The 21,311-nt window shown below is 40.0% G+C and overlaps 1 protein-coding gene across 2 annotated transcripts in view; it reads right to left on the bottom strand.

Annotated features, from left to right (window-relative positions):
- Positions 1-26: 26 nt before the first annotated feature.
- Positions 27-21,311, bottom strand: part of dennd1b (DENN/MADD domain containing 1B) — a 119,875-nt gene continuing 98,590 nt past the window's right edge. For both annotated transcript variants that reach the window (XM_042515126.2, XM_042515132.2), the window contains 8 exons: positions 19,523-19,613; positions 17,984-18,024; positions 16,586-16,621; positions 16,080-16,136; positions 14,683-14,772; positions 6,626-6,711; positions 6,001-6,223; positions 27-5,102 (listed from right to left, as the gene is read on the bottom strand). In XM_042515126.2, the coding sequence (XP_042371060.2) occupies positions 4,254-5,102; positions 6,001-6,223; positions 6,626-6,711; positions 14,683-14,772; positions 16,080-16,136; positions 16,586-16,621; positions 17,984-18,024; positions 19,523-19,613 (1,473 nt within the window). In that variant the 3' untranslated portion in view covers positions 27-4,253. The remainder of the gene's footprint in view (positions 5,103-6,000; positions 6,224-6,625; positions 6,712-14,682; positions 14,773-16,079; positions 16,137-16,585; positions 16,622-17,983; positions 18,025-19,522; positions 19,614-21,311) is intronic.

Below are 21,311 nucleotides of genomic sequence, written 5' to 3'. Positions count from 1 at the left end.
GTGTACAAAAGGAGTCCAAAGATGCATAAGCATTAAACAGTATAATTTATTTTCAGTTCACAGTGCATACATTGTGTGCAGTTGTACCAAGTTACTCATCAATAGCACATTACTGTTAGATTGACCTCAGTTGGTGAAGACTGTTGTTTTTTCTGCAGTGAGAACATGCAAGTGTGCACAGACTCAGAAAATCAGTAAATGCCAAAATACCAAAGAGTTATCATCATTACAATACCCAGAAGAGAGACTGAGAAATAAAACTGCTTACAGTAACTCGTCCCAACTTGTCACAACACTGAAAATATGTTTTTTTAAATGTGTGGTTAAAGGGAAGTGATGTTAATATATTTGGAAAGTTGAGTGTTCTAACTTCGTAGTACCTCTGTCAACATTGCTACATAATCTACCTACCTCTCACTCCAAATTTGTAATTTCAGGACAATTAAATTACATTTTTTGTATTCCTTTACACTCTAAATTGAACAGAGTAATCACAAGTAATCCTTAGTAATCACAAGCCTGCAGACATTTAAATGCAAATCCCCTGACAATCATGTCTTTGTTGCTAAGTATTTCTTACCACAATCCTCTACGGTTAGATTTACAGTAGCAAGTAACCAATGTACCAACGTTTTCTTCTACATTAAATGCAAGGCAGATGACATTTAACCCTACAATACCCAATGCAAGGCAGAATGAGTGTATTGTGTGAGACCCAAATCCATTGTTGTTGTTCTGATGGAAGCGCTCAATACTGAAATCATAATTAATACCAACAGAACAGACCACAAAACTAAACAAAGGTTAAAAATCATAGCATAAAACACATACAGGTACATACATGCAGATACAACAATAAGCATTGTACCGGAACGAGCAAGCGTCAGTCTCTGAAGGTGTCAAATGCTTCTGAACATGAATGGCTACATGGGACATTTGTTAATATTCTCTCTCTATATATATGTTTTTCTTCCAAAAATAAAATCTAAAACATTCAAATATAAGGTGTCATTTATTTTTTTTTACAACATTAAACACCAATCATATATTATCCATGTAAAATAAACTCAAGCCAGCAAAAATACACGTCTATTCAGTTGAAAATAATTTCTCATCAGTATGAAATCAACTAGAGAAACTCCGCTGAGAAACATCTTGAAATGCAGTTAGCTCAGAATGAGTGTTTAAAAAGAGAGAGAACAAAAAGAGCACAAACTATTCAAAGAATCACCTATTAGTACAACCCAAGAGAGAACTTAATTTACAAAAAGTAACCCAGCGGAGAAATTCAAAGATCTTGTATTAAATACAGGCAGGAAGATTCCCGCCGACCACCGCAGCAAAGAAAAACACTGAGTAACTCCAGCTGGACTGCAGCCCAAACCGAAAAATAAAACGGCTATAAAAACAATGCTAGTACCCAAGTTCATTTCAGGTCAGTTTGTGAGGACCAAAGCAGGTCTGTTTATCATATAAATACCATAATGTTCCGTACTGTGATTTAAGGTGGTCTGAAAACATTGCATACACCTTCTACAATACTGTACCTTGTTCTGATTATACTCTTACTGTATAAGGCACACACCATTCTGGTGCTCACACACAATTAAATAGATTTTATTTATTTATTCATCTGGGGACACATGAGGCTTAGTCCCACCACAAAACTTGATTTATTATGATTATTTTTCAAGTAGAATTGTGCATTTTAATGTATTTGTTAAAGAAAACTGACCTTTTTTTTGATAATTTCTTACATATTTGCATAGTAAATAAGTTTTTTTTAAAGTGTTTACAATGCATAAGGCCAGTGCAGAGTTTGTTCTGGAGTTTTTTCCTTCTCCTTTTTGGAATTACTAGGACTGATTCCTGGGCTTTTAGAAGCACGCCAAAGACTTTATGAGCAAATCGTTAACGCAGAGCAGCAGTCAAAAAGCGGAGAAATAGCTGCTATTAAACTGCCACACCGACTGGCGTCTGGCATAAATCATAAGAACAACGAACCATAAATGTAATAATCCCAACACAAGCACATGAAAAAGCTTTTTCTTCTTTTCCCCGGGTTTGTGGCGACGCAGAGAATGATGGGAACCCACAATCTCTGGACGCAGCGTTTCTCTCCACAGGAGAGTCTGTTATAGAAATACTTTAGACTCTGTACACATTACATCCATGCAGCTACTCTCTGAGGAGAACCGTATTGCTTCATTACAGTACAATCATCTACCACTGCATTACATTACAGTGTGTGACTCTAACCTAGAGGGGCAGAGATTGCATTTTCTCAGAAAGGGAGACAGACAGAAAGAAAGACTGAGTTGTGTGATTAATTTATCCTATAAACAGGAAATATGTCCTGAAAATGCACTATTTACTCCTTTTTGAGTAACATTTACAGTTCCCAGCTGTTAAGGAGTCTTTATTTTTTTTAACTGAAGCTATATATTTTTTTTGATCCATTTTTAAAAATATCTCTAATAGGAACAAATTTGGGGATCAGAACATAATGCATTGTTTTATAGGATTTTTTGAATATTTTTTTTAGCCTTATCTTTTTAAGATCACCTTTTCCACCCCACTCCAAACCACATTAGCTCTCCAAACAACTGGCAATCATTTTAAAGGTTGAGTGTGAAAGTCAAATGTGCTGAAACAACTCAAAGGCAGAAAATTAGGTGAGACAACATGAGGGGACAAGTGATGATGGTGGAGAAAGAAAAAGAAAAAGGATGTGGAGAACTGACTTTTCAACGTCCACTTAAACTTAACCTAGCATCTCTTCAGTGTGACAGAAATGTGCTGAGGAGGAACACAGGAAGAGGAGAGAGAGACAGAAGGTTTCTACATGCACATCTCATTATCTGGAATGCTATATAAAAACAGCAGCTTAAAGCACATCATATATATCAACTATTCTATTAATCCAGAGAAATACAGTGCTGTTTAAGTACTATCAACTGTTGCATTTAAGTCTGAGACTACAAGAAATTCTGATTACAAAGTACCTGTTATGGTATCAATAGATTAAGACACCAGAGTATCAAAACAAATCACATGTCCATTTAAGGCATGGTGATAAAAAAACAAAAAAATGTAAATCACACAGTGTATAAGTAGCTTCAAAGGCTTGAGTGTCTCACTTTGTTGTTTTTGCTCAAAAGGTTTAGTACCACGTGGCCAAGACTGAGTACATTTTGTTAATCTACAAGTGCAAATTTAATCTGAATTTAATGTGAAATGTTTTGAACAATAGGTTAAAGTTGTAATGATGTGTGGAAGAGATGTCATCCCTTATAATCCTCACAAAGTACTGAGCTGTTTCTAAATTCTGTAAAGTTAAGGTGGAGAATTTCCTCAGTACCTGCTGGCTACTTATATTTCACCAAGAATTTAATTATTTGTCTTTTTCAGGTATTACATTGTGAATATATTACAAGATGAAAAATACATGTCCATAAATTTAGATGATCACAGACAGAAATACTATAACGAGCAGTAAAATACTGCAAACATGTCCTTCTTATCAAGCATTGGTGCTTTTGTAACTTTGTAATTGAGTTTTGCTGCACTCCAAAAAACACAGTACACATCTCAATGCTATGGCCCTTAGTTTGTGTTTTTGAAGTGCTACTCTCTAAGCACAAGATAATTCTCTTCTCATAAAGAATAAACGCTAACTAAACTCACAAGCTGTTGTCACTTTAGCAGAGTATCCAATTCACTCAGAGGTTTTGCAATGGAAATGAAAGAATTTGCCACTGTACTAAGATTTTTTCAGGTGTTTCCAGTGCAAATCATTGTTTTTTTAATGTTTTTTTTTATTTTTATTTTTTTAATTTTTTTTTTTAACTATGTGGAGTTATTGTTTTTGAAATCCTTAGTAGTTTCAAGATACAGATCAAGAAACCAGTACTCATTTATTGAAAACAGATTAAAATATTCTTACTACACTGGCAGATTTTTAAGGAAATTTGATTTTTAGGGCTCTATTTTACACAGATATCTTTAAAAAAACGGAGCGCTCTGCAGTGCACTAACTCTTCTCTTCCTGTTCTCTGTTCTTGAGGCTGTAACTCGCTGTTTGTGTCTGCCCTTGCGACATCAAATTTGTTCAGAATGTTTCCTGAAAACTGAGTGTTGAGATTAAAAAAGATCTGTCCTCTCAGACTGTGGCTAGTTGTACTCAAAGAACTACGGTGAGTAGATTTCAGTAGAATTTATGGCATTTTACAGACACAGAGTCTTTGATGTCCCTACGACTCGTCGGTGGCTTTGCTCTGGACCTGGTGGTGACTGTTGTTGCAGTGAACCTGTGAGAGCTGCAGGCTGGTGTGGAGGACTGAGCCGAGGCAACACATGGACTCAATCTCCTCCAGGAGGCCTTGATCCTGCACCACAGCCGTCCCTGAGCCTTTACCCTGACCCAGGCACAGGCCGAGCCCAAGGAGCCCTTCCTTGGACACCTCTTTTTCCCACGGGACCTGCATAGCTGACTGGCTGTTCCTGGACGGGCTCCCCTGACCCTCCTGTTGGCCCTTGCTGCCCTGCCTCTGGAGGGCCTTTTCCTGGTAGTGCCTCACTGTCTCCTTGGACAGCACCTTCCTCCTCAGGATGCTGGTGGAGGCAGTGTGGTTCTGGGGGGGCTGAAGAGGCTCTGTGTTCCCTTGGGGATCTGAGATGGTCCGAGGCCGGCCTGCTGGAGGAGAATAGTTTTGGAGAGCAATAGGTGCTGGAGAACTGTAGGTGTGAGAGAGAGAGGGAGATGGCAGCGTAGGTGTAACTCTATGGGACAGCGACGGTGAGTAGGAGAAGCGGTCTCCTGGTTGTCGCCCTGGAGGTAGAGGGTGAGGGTCAGAGTTGAGCTGATGTGAGCTGGCGACACCAGTGTCCTGGTCCGGGGGTGAAGCTGTGATGTTGGGCACTGCTGGAGCTGGTGCCGGTTTCTTTGACACCTTCAGGCTGCTCTTATTAGGCTGCCTGCGTGGGGACGGGGGAAGGTGTTTTCCGTGGACTGCGCTGTCATCCTGGCCCATATTCCAGCTGCCCTGATCCTCGTCTACATCATCTGCAGAGTTAGATTCACTGGAAGGTGTGGCTTTGCTCTGGAATAGAGGAAACAAGGAAATGCCATTAAAGAAATACCTTCATGAAAAGACCTGGGTGTTATTAATTATCTGGACTCTAGAGTCTGCCAGAAAAACATTCCTGTGTATCTTAATGCCAGTGTTCTGAACACTGCTTAAATGCACAGTTCACCCCAAAATCAAAAACATATTTTTTCTCTTACGTGTAGTGCTATTTATCAGTCTAGATTGTTTGGGTGTGAATTGCAGAGTGTGACTGAGACTTTGTTGTGAGGAGTTTCATGTAGGAACTATTTTGTTACTACTGAGCTACATCCACCAACCTCATCACTGCACAGAACGAAGCATGCATCTGCTTTTGATCGATAGGCTTGTGCTTGTGACAATGCAAGATGTAAACATTAATAGCATCCTCCACAGCTGAGATGTAATATTTGTGTAATGTAATAAGTGGTACCAGGTGAGCTAGCACTAGATGCACACTTACTTCTATGCAGTGATATGGTTAGTGGGTATAGTTTGGCAGAAAGAAAATAGTTCCTACATTAAACTACTCACAAAAAGGTGTGTAGATTATCTTCAGTAACAGGGTCATAATTTCTGGAAAGACACATTGCTGATGAGTTTACGAGTGCATTTTTTGCTACTTTGAGCACCACAAGCCAGATGCCATCTAGTTCATTCATACTTGAGAGAAGGCAGGCGTCTCTACGGCCTATATGTCCAACACTCGGCAACTCACACCTAAACAGTCTAGAATGATAAATAGCACTAAAAAGTAAGAGGAAAAATATGTGTTATTATTTTGAATTATTTTGGGGTGAACTGTCCTTTACCTCAGTCAATGAAAAATAGTCTTTGACTGACACCACGTAAAGGAATATGGACAGAAGTCTTCTCCATCTCTCTTACATACCGGGGTCTTGTAGTCTAAATCATCCATTGACCTGAAGAAGTCCAGGCTCTTGGCAGCGCTCAGTTTGCCTTGCTCCACTGTTGTGGTGGTCAGAGAGTCCAGGATTTCCTCCAGCAGGTTCATCTGGCCTGTATGGGAGGAGTCGATGTCGAGATCTAGTGAGTAGGAGTCGTCGCTGTCCTCGATGTACGAAGGGACATCCCCGCTATCCTCTGAGGAGATCCTGAGACAGAAACAGTGTTTCATAAGAAAAAGTGTTTTTCAGTGAGCATCAAATGCTCATCTATGATATTTAATATCTAATATTTAATTTATAAAACAAGTCAACAATTACACTGTGATGACCAGTTCTCTTGAAAAGAAGTCATGACAGTGCATGACTGAGTCAATGTATGCTGTTACTAAATATGTCCACTTGGGGGCAGTATCATCATGAGTTAAAAACAAAGATTGACTCTGCTTGGAAAAGCAACTTTCAACCTGCCGTCAGCTTTTCCCTCATAAAATGAATCAGTCAGCCTGTAAAAAGTTCTCATATCTCAACATACGTGACATACATACATAAAACAACATGGAAATGGCTTCAGTGCCAAAATGTATTGATCATAATAATAGGAGTACTTACTTGCTTGCACTGTCCAGCTCATCATCATCGAGCCCGTAGCCAAGATCCCGAGGGCCCATGCTCATGGGATACTTGTTGAAGTTTTGCTGTTAATGAGAACAACACAGCAAGTGGATGTTGTTAGACACAAAGCATAATGGGATAAAACAATAAAAGTGGACCCCGGGGGCCTCTCAGCTTAAAGATACAAAGCTAGATAGAATATGGCATTCTGCTTATGTGAAGATTTTCATAAAACCGCAGCTTGGAACCTGATAGAGAAAAGATGCAGGTCTGTGTCTGGTGGGTCCCCATAAGACAGGATTACGAGCTTGTTTTAATGAGCCTGGACCCTTAGGGTTGATGCTAAATTCGTCAAATTTGGGTCTAGGGATAAAAAATCTTTAAAATCCCCTGCAGTATTTTATCAAAATCAGCCATATATGCGAACTAAAAGCTGCGTTTGCACTGTGAGTGAAAATAACTGCATTAATCTTTTGCATCAGGACACTGCTGCATGTGATTGTATTTGTCATTGCAGAGTGTTGAATGATCAGCGTGTACTGTAGTTGTCTGACACAGTGGGTTTAATAAGCCACCTGTGTACCATATTTAATGGGCGGGTTAAAGAAGAGACAGGAGCTTTACAGAGCAGGGCAGGACTCTCCCCATGGGAGCTCGAATCTGCCCCAGGCCACTTATTAACATGCCTTCCAATACGACGCACATGTTCCTCTCTCACCGCATGTTCGCTTATGTTAACACTATCTCTCACTATCTAATTTACACTCTTTGCATTTTGTCCATTTACCTTCTTACATACTGCTGCTGCACACCTCCTGTGTCAATTCTTTTGGGTGTTATATCTCAAATGGTCCTTAAGGCTCCTGTTTTTTTGTACACACACAAGCACTCACAGGGTACACTTAGCATTAGGAGGCAATGTCTTTCGTTTTGAAACACCTTCTTAGCTCCACCTCTCTGACTTCCTTTCTGTAAACTCATGTTAGCCCACATTATCAAAGCCAAAACCCTGAGAAAAAGGTTCTTTACAACCGCAAAAGTGAGCATAGCACTGGGGGGGCCGATTTAAGGAGTGAAGACTGTAGTGTTTGTGTGCGTGTGTTGTGGTTGTGGTGTAAAAGAAAAAAAAATCAGACACAAAGGTGAATAGAAGCAAGAAATGCTTAGTATGAAAAGGCAACAACAACACAAGTGCAAAAGATTCAATATGAAAATTTATTTTTTGAAAAAACGAAGGAAGGAAGGAAATATCAAGAGGTGGAGATAGATTCCTCAAAACCCCAAAGAAGGATGGGAACGGGGGAAGAAGGGGGCGGAGGTGGGGGTGCGGGGCAGTATTGGAACCGTGGACCAAGCCGGTCTTGATTAGCCGACGCAGTGCCAGCCAGACAGGCGGAATGTAACGTGTGGCTGGCCTGGCCTCATTTAGGGCCTGTGTTCGGCCAGTGTGGGACACACACACTCATATACACACAGCCTCAGTCACATACACACCCTATTACAAAAAAAGAAAAAACACAAAGAGTTAAAGTGCCATTTTCTCCATAAAAGTCAGCGGAGGAGATGTGTGCAGTAGCCACTTAAGCCTCTCAGCCATCGGGCTAAACACGAACACATGTGGTGGCACTGCTGATTGGCCGAGCCGCTCCCCTTCCATGGTAGCTTGGAGCTATAATGAAAGAAATTTCAGAGGGGGCTCAGGCCTGGGATCCCTAAACAGCCTTTAATGGATTCCTGTGTCAGGGCAGTAAATCTGGGGCCAGGCCGATATGCCAGCCAGCTAAAGTGGGCCGGTGGAGCGGAGATGCACCTGTGAGACACTCAGGGAGGGGTGGGGTTTGGACGGAAAAGGTTACACACAAACACGTGACGCTGTATGTTCGCGGTGCGTGCAGTTATTTAGACTGTGCGTTTGCACTAGAGGGCTGTGTTTAGGGAAGCGGGGCCTCTCTGTGCGTCTAGGTGTTTATTAAAGCAAGGTGAACCCAAACACAACCAGACACAGGTCATGAAGCCTGGCCCTCTGATCTCGGTTACAGCTTTGGTGCTGTCTACAAAAGGAAGTTCCATAGGGAGCAGTAAATGGATGGTACCTCACTTCACGGCTTTATCAATTTGTCATTCCCTCTCTTCACTGTGACCCTTTAGTGCCACAGTTAAGATTAAACTATTTACAACCAAGCATTTTACGATAGAAGGATTTTTTTCCCCACTTTTTAACGGCCAACATATTCATTCCAATTTACTGGTAACGTGAGATACAAAAATATGCTTTTGTCACTCCTCAAAAGCTGTCAAAATTTAACAGCATCAGTTAAATCTGAGTTCTAAAATTAGATGTCAATGCAAAAAAAAATAAAAAAATATGGAGACTGTTCAAATTTAGACATCCACGATGAAATATTCTCAACCAGTGCAAACAAGTCCCGTGTTAAAGCTGCGACAGCTCTGCTCTACCTCCCCAGGCCTGACAGGACAGGAGGGAAGCATGAAATAGCTGAACAACAGATTATCATACTGCTCCTTCATTAGCTTCTCGCTGTCGGCTAATGGGAAGCTGAAAGGTGAAAATGAAAAAGTAATTCTCCCCTCCATGACTCCCTGTCTCCCATTTTCTCCCGCCGTCACTCTGCTGTCAGTGACAGATGTCACCGTTTCTGTCTGTCTGCCTCTCGCTTCCCTTCCCTCTCCACCACGTCGCACAGATCGCAGAGAGCGAAAGGAGTCAGGAGGAGACACAGCAGAGGAGAAGTCATGAAAATAATAAAAATGGTCAGGATGTTTCCGTAAAACTAGCTCAATCCAGTATTTTGGAAGAGGGAGAAAATCCTCTTGTTGCTTAAATAAAGGATAAGATTTGACATCTGAGCTTGTCTTTTACCCTGAGGAAAACATTTCTTAATTATTATTTTTTAAATTATTTTGTTTTCTCTTTTACTCTGATCCAAGTTCCTGAGTACCTGGCTAAGGCAGTAAAAGAATCCTGATTATCACCAGGTCAGGATTCACACATAAAAAGCAACAAAAACACAACCACTAACAAGCCTTTACTCTCAATATGATTGTGAGCAAATCATAAATGTGACCAACTTATCCTTTACTCTGACCCTTTGTACCCTGGCCGTCCCCCTTAATGCAATAAACAAAGGTATGAAACATATCTAAGGGGCCTCAGATTTGATATAACAAATTACATTTCATTTCTGTGGTTATGAGGGGAAAATAGTCATCACCATCCATTTTAGTAGCTGCATTTGGAGAAACAAACTTTCCCCTCCTCTTGCCTTCCTTCCCTGCATGACCGGTTATGCAGAACAACTATGCCTCTCTGTGACAGGGCCAAACGCCCAGCGGACTTTAATAGCCGGTCTTACATTATACATTTCATATGGTATTTCTGAGTGGGCACTGATCTCACAGCTTGGCAGTGTATGTAAAGAGATGCCGGTAAAATGCAAACAAACCTTGGGGAGAAGCAGAGCCTTTGCAGAAGTACGGCCAAGTCTGTTTAAGAGCTGCTCACTCAAAAAAAAAACAGTGTTTGAGGCAAGATCCACTGCACGTCTGTCCAACTGGCTGTTGCTGAAAGCCCACTTCCCTTCCGCTTAAAAAGAAGCCATATAAAAGAAGGAAAATGTGCATTATGCTCATTCTGTTACACTAAACTAAACTCATCCAGTAAAATCACCAGTTGTCTTTCTGTGAATGGGCGCAGTGCAGTACTTTGAAGGTGCCAGGAGATGGCACTTTGGTTTCAGCAAGGAAACCAGTGGGCCTCTGAAGTGGGGAGAAACTAAACGAACTGGAGACTACAAACGCATACAAATAACCATGTAGACACACACTTACACAGCTATGGACAGAGCCACTGGACTTAAAGTTCATTGTTATACATCTCGACCATTCGTCCGACAATATTTATCAACAATATTAATCTTACATTGAATATTACCAGCATATTTGAGCTTTTTTCCGTTTACAATAAAATCAATAAATGTAATTATTATGAATTGCAACACACACAAACTGCATGCTCTATAATTTACAGTACATGCATAGGCTGTGAAATAGTTATTAGCTATTCAAGTAACCCAGAAAGTATTGTCTTTGCATATTGTTTATATTATTGCACGTTCAATCATATGAACATAGTGCGCACACAGCGACTAAGTAATGCTTTATGAGTAATACTTCAAGTTAAATGTTATATTACAAGAAATACATATTAGTATAAGCATGTTTGAACTTGGAGACAAATAATGCTGAAATCATAACCACACAAATGTACACAACACAGACACAAGTCATGTGTACAGTGCACATATGTGTCCGCTGGCCATGAACACACGAAGCTGTCCCCCCACAAACACACCCACCCATGCATACACACACACACACACACACTGCAACATGGACACACTGAAGTATCCGTGTGACTTTGTTCCTCTGCTTCACATCTCTGTCAGCTCCCTGTTTCCCCTCCACCCAGGGCTATGTGGTGTTTTCCAGGCTGGCACCTCTCCTGCCTCAACCAGGTGAGGAGTCCAGAGCCTGGGGCTGAGCCCGGCCACAAGCCTGCTGGCTGTCATTGTCCATAACGCTGTCCCAACCCCTGCTCGCCTCTGCTCTCTCAACAGCTGTCATGCTGTTGTCTCAAACCTGAGGCAAACTGCTAAATGCATGCATGCTTGTGTACATGCAGTACACACAATCAAATACATGCTTGTGTACAAAAGGGCTAAGGTACAGACACACGATGCTACATAAAACACACACAGATATACAGAATCTAAAATAAAAAACAAAAAGAAGACGTGGGACTCACACACAAAACCATACAGGAGCCAGAACAATGGTTGCTGTTTGTTGTATCAGACAAGAAGTCAGCGGTCCAATTCAGTCTTGTTTTTGTCAAACGAAAGGATTACTCCTACATTCTTAATCAACAAGCTCCACCAAACACTGCGCATCACCCACATTGCCAGATAACGGCTGAAATATGTACGCAAATGACAGCGGCACTTTCACTTTGGTACATGTGTTGGCTGATCAAATGGAATATGAATTTCATAACTGATTATTTTTTTTTTGCTATGATTAATTAAAGTAAGCTACTCCAGGATCATTCATTTCATTTCAAGGACAGACATAGAGAGGTTTGCAAAAAAAAGATGATGAATGATAAAAATGTATCAGGCTTCTTCTTTCAAACAGGGAGATGGAATGTCTTTAATCAGACATTATTTTTGGAGTGCCAGATGACAACTTCTTTCTGAATTTATATTAGCAGGTGAATGAACCTTCAGTGGTCACTTGGTCAGAGGTGTGGAAAGGACACACAGAGTTATTGGTATTTATTTTCCTGTAAGATTTATGCACATTTCCTTAAAAAACTGTCTTATGTTTGTTCTAAATTAAGTTAGTTTCCTTTCAACTGGGCATGAATATTGCTAAATAAGCAGAAACATTGCACTACCTTCGATATACATTTAGCTGCAACTTTATCAGGTACACCTACATTAGCTAAAACGAATCAGGTACTATCATTCTGAAGGTTATAATGTTTGACTGTTAAAGAGAGCTTCTGACTCAACTTGATGGTCATTTTGGAAGCTGCTTTTTTAAATTTTATTTTGGTGGTGCTGTGTTGAACTGTTGAACTGAGAGCTATTTCTAATAATACGTCTACCAACACTGATGTAATATGGGCATTATGTGAGTTCAAAAAATTTAGGATTTTTAGAATTTTATCTTAGGAAAATAACATTTTAGGATGGACATTTAAAGAGTGTCATTGCAGTGTTGAGACTGTGGACGAAGACAGGACAGAGAGGGACATATTCTAATTAATGCAGGGTTAAGAATAAGAGCAGGTATTGCTTTAAGTGTCTGTGTGTGGGCACAAGAAGGAAAGGAGATATGAGGGTTAAAGCATGTTTCCTATTTTTTTTTCTTTTTATTTAACCTTTATTTAACCAGGTTAGTCCCACTGAGAGCAATTTCTCTTGCAACGAACACCTGGTCAAGACAGTTGTGGGCAGAGCACAGTATCAAGATTTCATAGGAAGCAATCTTAAAAAAACACAGATAGAAAGGTGAGAGCTGGAGAGATGAGAGAGAGAGAACAATAGGTATATTTTCCTCCAACATGCTTTTGAACTAACGGAAATGTAAATACGATGTGCTTTAAAGAGTAAATAAATGGCTACCATACAGTGTAGCTATATTAAATAAAACACGAGGAACCTAAGAAGAGTGTTTATTTAAGTATGTACTTGCCAAATTATTTTTCAGTGGCCTTTTATAAACAAACAAAAAAATCTCTCTGAACTGGATATGAAAACTTTTTTGCGTAAGAATTAGTTATTTTTCAGCTTCAATATTGAGTTTCCAAGTAGTACACTTTAATACGGGTATAAAGATAAACCAAGCTAACAACAAAACACTGAAAGAGCCAAATATTTCCAGCAAAAAAAATACTGTTTTGAAGAGTTTCAATCTTCCAGGGGTTACTGCACACTGACAGGCCATAAATTATCAAGGCTTTCTTGGCTTCTCAATTTTCAGTCTTAGTTTCAGCTGACAAGGAAAAAAATTCAGAGATGTCAGAGTGCACTCTCCTCCTGGGGTTTGTGTCTTTAAAGTGTTGGTGTCTGGATAATTTACTAATATACCTGGGTTATGAAGTAATGCTAAAAAAAAGACAAGAATAAGGAGAGCACTGCTAAAGAGAAACTGATGGTTAAATATATATAAACACAAACACACACAAAACCAGTTCTGTGGGACATGCTAAGCTGTGTCCTGTGTGTCCCTCCTCCAGTGGTCTCAAGGGACCCGTTACTGCGGCAATGAACAGGCCTCAGTGGCAGGGACAGGGGTGTGAGCGTGTGTATATCCCGAATGTGGCGTGCAATATGTGTTTGAGGGTGTGTGCACACAACAATTGCATGTTAACTGTTAATCTGTGTGTGTGTGTGTGTGTGTGCATGTGTGTGTGTGTGTGTGTGTGTGTGTTTTGGGTTGGGCCCGTCTTTGTGTGTGTGTGCTGGCTGGGGGGGAAGGGTGTCCGAAGAGGCCTTTAGAAAAGCCCTAATTGCCGTTCCTCTCCTCTCCCCGGCCGTCACACCTTCCTCTGCGCTAAGACTTTCCAGCCTCATCACACACACAGGAAACACAACGCTAATTAGAGACAGCACAACCTCTCCTAATCACACTCTTACATGACTGTGACCAAAATGTCAGTGTGTGCATGTAGGCATGTTTTTTGTGGGGTTTTTTTAGACAGAATTGGAAGTCTACTTGCTGTTTTTATTTGGCAATAAGAGGTGGAAAAGCTGCAGCTTTGAGAAGTATAGATATAAGGTGGAAGATATAACTCTTAACTTGAGGCTGTTTGCATATGTTCAATACTGCACAAATTAAATTTCATGACACTTCCGACACCAAAAACTGTATAAGTGCACGTCTTCATTTACACTACTGTCTTATCATTTTCTATCTTTTTTCTTTTTTCTACCTCTCTTGATAAATTTATTGATGATTGTGTATTTTGTGAGTGTGCATGTGCTTGCATACTGTATGCCAGCTCTGCACACAACAAAGAAAAAAAAAACACACGTGCAAACCACTTATGGTGCACAAGCAAATTCTTCAGAGGAAATGCTGACCAGCAGATGATTTTACTGTCCGCGCTGTTCAGAGAAAAATACTGAATGTACAACATGAGTGTGTTGTAAGAAAAAAAATGCTTATCATTACATTTGGCACCCTGACAAACTACTGTACTTCCAAGAGCTGTTACAAGAGAGAGAAAGTAGGGAGAGACAGAGAGATGGAGATAGAAAAAAAGGAGTCCGGATGGAGAGAGGAAAGAAATGAGAGCAAAAAGTGGACGGAAGGAGCACAGAAGTGGAAGACTGCATCCATGTCGGTCAAGTGAAAACTGAGCTCTGGTATGATCAGCCAGTGTACATGTAGTTAACTCATTTACTGATGTGCATCTGTGTGTGTGTGTGTGTGTGTGTGTGTGTGTGTGTGCGTGCGTGTCATACCCGTCTCATCTTCTGCAGTCTCCTTGGAGACAGGCTCTTGGTGCTGGTGGGAGACCCGGCACAGACCATCATCCCTTCTTCTTCTTCTTCCTGAGAGAGAAACGATGAATGTAAATCTTGGATGATTTGTGCTGTAAATGAAATGAAGTTACTAAATCACAACAGATTCAATGTATTACTCGCTTGTTTAAGGTGACGCCCTTTGTCCTGTTTGCTGCAATTTCTCAGCCACATTTGTAAAGCTAATGGATCAGTCTGGCAATATATCATTTTTTTCTTACTGCTAAAAAAATCCCATGAGATGATTTATTGATCCTACTAACAGATATTGTGTATTTATAGTGTGATATTGCTTATTCATCTGTGCCATAAATCCAAAGGTGTTGTTTAAAAACTATTATACACATCAGTGAGCCACACTGTCCGATAAAAACTACAGTGCAGAGCTATTTGGGGTAATCAGGAGGGCTTTTTCCACTCATGATCTGTCTTTAAAGATTTAATGCATTTTTAGGAATAAATAATTTTGGATGAGAAGTAATTTATTGTTGTTTTTTTTGTATTTTTCATGGGATTTTTAGATAATAGCAAATAAATCAAATTTCACCTGCTGTATACTTTTAAAATGTTCTCTACAAGGTTATAACAATTATATTCAAGGTAACCACCACTGATGAGTTTAATTTCAATATGTTTGTGCACTGAGGTCTCTGTGCAGACATCTGTGGCTGGCAACCACATAAATGCACTGCAGATTGAGTGTGATCCTAAAAAAACACTTAAATTAATTCATTTGTGTATCTGTGAATTAATTTAAGAACACACAGGAAATCTGTTAAACTTCAAATCAAATAGATTTCAACACCTCTATTTGCCTCTACTGTGTGTGTTTGTGCACACACACGCTGCAGAACACTGCGTACTCGTCGTGTTCATCATCGGTGCCCTCTCTGCTCAGTTTCCCACTGACAGATCAAACTGCTATTGCCTTATCAAATCCATCAGGCTTATGGAAACATACACCTCGTTACATTAGCTTTGAGGAAATCACAGGCTCACTGATGAAATATGCAGACAATAAAAGAGAAAAAGGGGCCGGGGCTCGGATGACATGACAGGCCATAGCCAGAGGGGCGTTGGTTAAAAATGTACAGCCCTGAACAAAGCGCTAAGCAGGCTTCAACAGTCATTAAAGGGCCCAGCGTCAGAATCACACACTCCATGTAAAGCAGCCTTCCTGTCTGTTTCTATGAGGGGGGGTATGTCTACTGTATCTGTGCGGCTCAGAACGAAATGTGTGTGTGTGTGTGTGTGTGTGTGTGTGTGTGTGTGTGCACGCATGTTTCTACAAGCGTGTGCATGTGTGTCAGAGAGGTGTGAGGGTCCATGCTGCTCACCCTCGCTTTGAGTCTGCCCTTAAAGTCCCGGATGCCCCTCTTGGCATGACTCTTGGCCTAGGAGGAAAAACAACACACACACATACAAATACACACACACACACACACACACACACACACACGGATTACTAATCAAAACATGTTGCATTAACATTCTGTTCTGGTTTCATGTAACATCAAGAAATGCTTTGATCCCTGTGGCAAAAACACAGAGACAAAAGGCTGGATAAGAGAGCCTCGCACACTAACAGGAGGCTATAACATGAAAGGGCACCCTGACCACCTATTGTACAGCACATAAGGACATGGCACTGCTCATTAAACACCATGAACAATGCTCCAAGTCCTTCCACTGTCAACTCCAAAACAGACATGAATTTGTCTTATATTTAAGCAGACTAACTATTTTTAACAACCTGCTAAAATGTCATCTGAGGACTTGATGTTATTTACTTATAAAACAATGCATGAGGCTACATTTATTTAAGCGTTTTTGCAGAACGTACTTTTGTCACAGCTGTGTTGATGAGTGCTCCTCCTCTCTGTAACAGAAAGAAAATTATTAACAGGTCACTTAAAGTCTTTTTGGGTGATTTTCCACACATTCACGTTTATTTTAATACAGTAAATATTCATGTTACACACACAGCATGCAATAAAATTGTGATATTATATTACATATTCAACACAAATGACTGAGAGCATGCTTTGACAATCAGTTTCAGATTATTTTGTGTGAATTCTGTCACACTGTGATGCATGGTGTCCCTATCAATATGATGATAATTATTTCTTCCATACCATTGGCCTCCCGCAGTAGTCACAAAGGAGTAATTTTCAATATCAAACACAACCAAAACTCCCTGTGCAGCTGTAAATAGTACTGTAATGCAACTTCAGTGAACAAATGGTGACACCAGGCAAAGTATCATATCGCTGAGCCATGATAGGCCGCATGATTCAAAGCATTCAGGAGGTTTTTATTTAGAAGCAGCCTAAAACAGCGATGGAAGGGACTGCGTGTGATTGATTTCTACTTTGAGTTCTGCAGACTGACATTATGGCACCCAATATCTCTCTGTGCCTGTCTTCTTTTCTCTCTCTGAGAGTTGCTGCATCTCTCCTTCGGCGTCTCACTCTTTTTCTCTGTTTGGTCTTTAGTGTAAGCACAAAGCGTCAGCTAAACGGCTAAACAGAGTAAATGGCAGACAGCGTTTCAGAAGTCGGCAAAGGGAGAGGAGGAGAGAGGCCGAGGTGAAGGCCCCTCTTATAGATCCCTGTCAGTCAGGAAATGTGAACTTTAACAAACCTTTGAAGAGCACTCTAGAGAACTAATTCAGCTTTAGCTGACGGCGTGGGGAGAGAGGGAGGGTGAGGGAGAGATACTCAGTGAGAGAGAGAGAGAGAGAGAGAGGGAGACAGAGGGGGGGCTGTGACAGAGATGAAAAGAAGGAGAGAGGAAGACAGAGAGAGAGAGATAGGGGAAGAAAAGGAGAGGAGGAAAGAGACAGGAAGATGAAGAAGGAAGGAGAGATCTGTGTTCTTGGGTCGGTTCAGCGGAGTAACGCCTGTGTTTGCTGCCAGATCAACATGTCATGTCGGAGGACGTCTTGTCACGTCAAATCACTTCTGTCTCCCTCCCTGTCTGTCTCGACTGTCCTGCTGCACGCGCCGCTTCACACACACCAAACTGCATTCGAGCTGGGTCTGTACATTTAGGCAGCCCCCCCACTTCATTCCAAAGGCAACACCAGGACTTCAAACACTGAGTCGTGTCAATCACACCTTCAATTAAATATAACTTGGGAACGAAATGGGTGAAATGTAAAAAAAAAAAAAAAGAAAAAAAAAGAAGCCGTAGATAAAAGCATTTAGGTATGATATGCAGGACATTCTGCGAATACCTTCACAGTGTGCATCCATTGCTGGTAAGACCTTGAATTACCTGGAGGGATGTATAAAACACAGAGTATATGAATTAATCATTTTGCACTCGATAGCATTAGTATAAACATATTAAGTATTAACATTGCAAAGCAAAGGTAACTATGTATATTACACTGTGACACAGTCTCTGAGACACACACTCACATATTATTGTGTATTTAAAAAAAATTAGACAAAAGTATACTGAACAAACAGGTAATGTGGTTGATAAAAAATGTTAAATATAAATAAATTATCTAAAAGTAAAACATTTACTGATAATGTAAAATTAACATTAGTAACTGGATATAAATGACTTGAGAGGGCAGAAAATAGAATCACAGATGACAGTGTGGGTTTGAGTCAAGATCAGAACTCATAAGCCCATTAATATGACGGATATTTATTTGATGGATGCGTCTGGATGCCATTTCTTTTTTTCTTTGTCGTGTAAATACCACTAAAACCTGAAATATTGTGATCAAAATGATCTAATTTGTCTGAGCACTCCTGTGGGATTTCAAACTTGTGATGTCTTGTGCATAGTCTCCACATGTAATAACACTCGATCCTGCCAAAACATTACTAATTCTTTCGTCAATCTTTTGTCGCCACATTCAATCAGATTAACAAGTAACCTTTGTATCAGCTCCAATAGATTGTTTTACAACAAATGACAGTAAACATGCGTGTCAAATATTTTTTTTTAAAAATGAAACAATTCTCCACGAGGTGGCATTTTTCTTTTTACAGATTTGCTTCCAGAGACGGTACGATCATTGGTGCATTGTATTTAAAGTGCTTCATGTGGTCACACATGAGAAATTTATGAGAAATTTTACAACAGCCTTAAAAATTACTCAAACAAAAAGTAGACCAGAACCAGAAATGTTTTAAAATTAACATGTTATAAAGCACGAGCACCACAGTATTCTATATCATTTATTAGGGATGGGAATTACCAGAGGCCCCAAGATACAATATTATAACAATACTTAAGTCAAAGTATAATATAATTGCAATTTTAATGGTTTTGCAATTACATATATGGCAATAAGTTTGAATTTATTATTTTTTATCAACTGCAAATTATGTACAGTTTTTAGTCTTTCCATCTCACATCAGTCATTTTTATTGCAGCAAAATGTATCTAGTGTACTGAAAAAGCAAATGACTTTCTAGAAGCCTGCCAAAAGTTTAATTTGTATTTGCAGTATCAATATTTTTTTTAACAGAAAAAATAATACTCAGTGTCTTGGTATTAAAACAGTGTTGCCACAGGAAATATCAGGATACTGTTCTGTATGTATTTCCCCCATTCCTATATTTTACCAGATTTTTAATCAGTTTATCAGTGTTTTAGAATACGTATTTTTTATAACTTTGAAGGTTTGTCCTTGTTCTGCTTGTTGCTTTTATATTTTACTATAGCACAATAACTGCATTGTATCGCATGAAATACTGCGAACGAATGAACACAATGTGGCTAATTGACAAATGGGTCTAGAACTACTCACTTCCACAGAAGCCCCCCTCTGTGATCTCTTCTTCAAACACGTCAGAGAAGCCACGGCCTGCGTTCAATTTGGCCAGCCGTCCGTCGATGAACTACAACCATAAATTACAATGTGGTTAATAAAGAAGGGAGGGGGAGGGGGTGGTAGAGTGAGTGGACACACTTAAACAGATACAAACACATACAAACCGATTCAAACACTCAGGCCACAGTGGGGTGGTTATTAATCCTACCTGACAGAAACTACATCCCAAGATTAGGTGGGCTGCAGGTAATAGGGATTTGGTAATGTGGAGCAGGTGAGGGATTAGAGCAGCAGACTACATGCTGCACACTGTCTGAGACATGAGGAAGTTTCATTTCCTCCCTTTGTAACATGGAGCGCATAAAACTCCATCTCATAAATATGGAACCTAACAGCCAAGACAGCTACACATTTCATGAGCACAGTCACGTAAATATGTCACGCAAGTACAAGAAGTCACACACATACAATGACATTTGTGATTAACACAATAAAAATAAAGAACAGTATTCTTTAGAGATTAAGCATGCGATCTAGTTTTTACAGGCTAAATAAAAGCAGGGATAAGAGGGGAAGGAAAGCACAAAATGATGTCAATTACAGTTTTAAACACACTTCTTATCATTTTTTGGCTCATTATGAGAGCTTTGGTTCCTCCTCCGAGCAGTTTACAGGCTCAGTTATGTGACTGACAGTTGCATTGTAGTTTTTGCAGGAAAAAAACCCCACTGTATATCATCTTTCAGAATATTGAACATGAAGAAAATCTTAAAAACAATTATGTCGGTGTAGATCACTAAGTGACACATATGGTGCGCTGTTTTCCATTAGCTCAACCCAACCACATTGACCCCCAAGTTGCTGTTAGTTTCCTGTCCCATCGCTTAGAATATCAGCAAACCTCTGCGTGAAAATGATACTTTCAAATGAAAGCCAAGAGCTGATCTTGGCAAGTTTCTGGTGTAAAAAAACAAAACAAAAAACAAACAGCTACAATATCATACATTTTCTATCCTCTTCAGAGTTCATTTGTTTAAAAATAGGAAGAAAAACAATCGGTAACAATGTCATTCAAAATAACTAGTACATACAAAACATTTTGGATTTAAAACTAAAATTTATTTTGACTGATAACTGCATTTATTAACAATCCACACCTCCTACCTTTCAAGCAAGCTTTGTATTTTGAACAACAACAACAAAAAAAATTAATTCTTGAAAGCAACATATTGTCAGATGATTTCTTAACTGAACAGTCCCACTCCCACCTCTGCAACTGTGTCCAAAGTGTAACAACAGTGTAGGTTGTTTTAGGGCGCGTGTCCTCAGGGACAGCCTGCTAACACGGCCACCCGCTCCTCTGGTCAGAAGAGCCGGAGACTCATCATTAGATCATTTTAATGAGAGGTGAGACTGCAGGTTTCAACCACTGCTCTGCTACTTGGCTGGCCCAATTAGTGCAGATAATCAACCCAAATCATCACCAAGCCAAAGCCTCCACTTATCTCACCCCCCCCCTCCCTCCGCACACCCCGGCCAGATTACCTGCCTCACTGTGGGTCTTAATTGGACATTACTCAACAATGGCAGACTGTGATCACCACACTCTCACACATGCAAACAGACACTTAAAAAAACACTTGCTCACACACACGCACGTACACAAACACAAGGACACAACACAAAGGCTCATTTTAACAGGGTTACCATGTATTCTCATGGATAAAATTTCAAAAATTTTCCATGACTACAAGGACCAATGAAA

This window comes from Plectropomus leopardus, chromosome 5 (assembly GCF_026936395.1).
Source record: "Plectropomus leopardus strain MGB_pleo_1.0 chromosome 5, ASM2693639v1, whole genome shotgun sequence".
NCBI lineage: Eukaryota > Metazoa > Chordata > Actinopteri > Perciformes > Serranidae > Plectropomus > Plectropomus leopardus.
The sequence above is the reverse complement of the archived record's forward strand: the minus strand, read 5'-3'. Positions and strand labels throughout refer to the sequence as shown.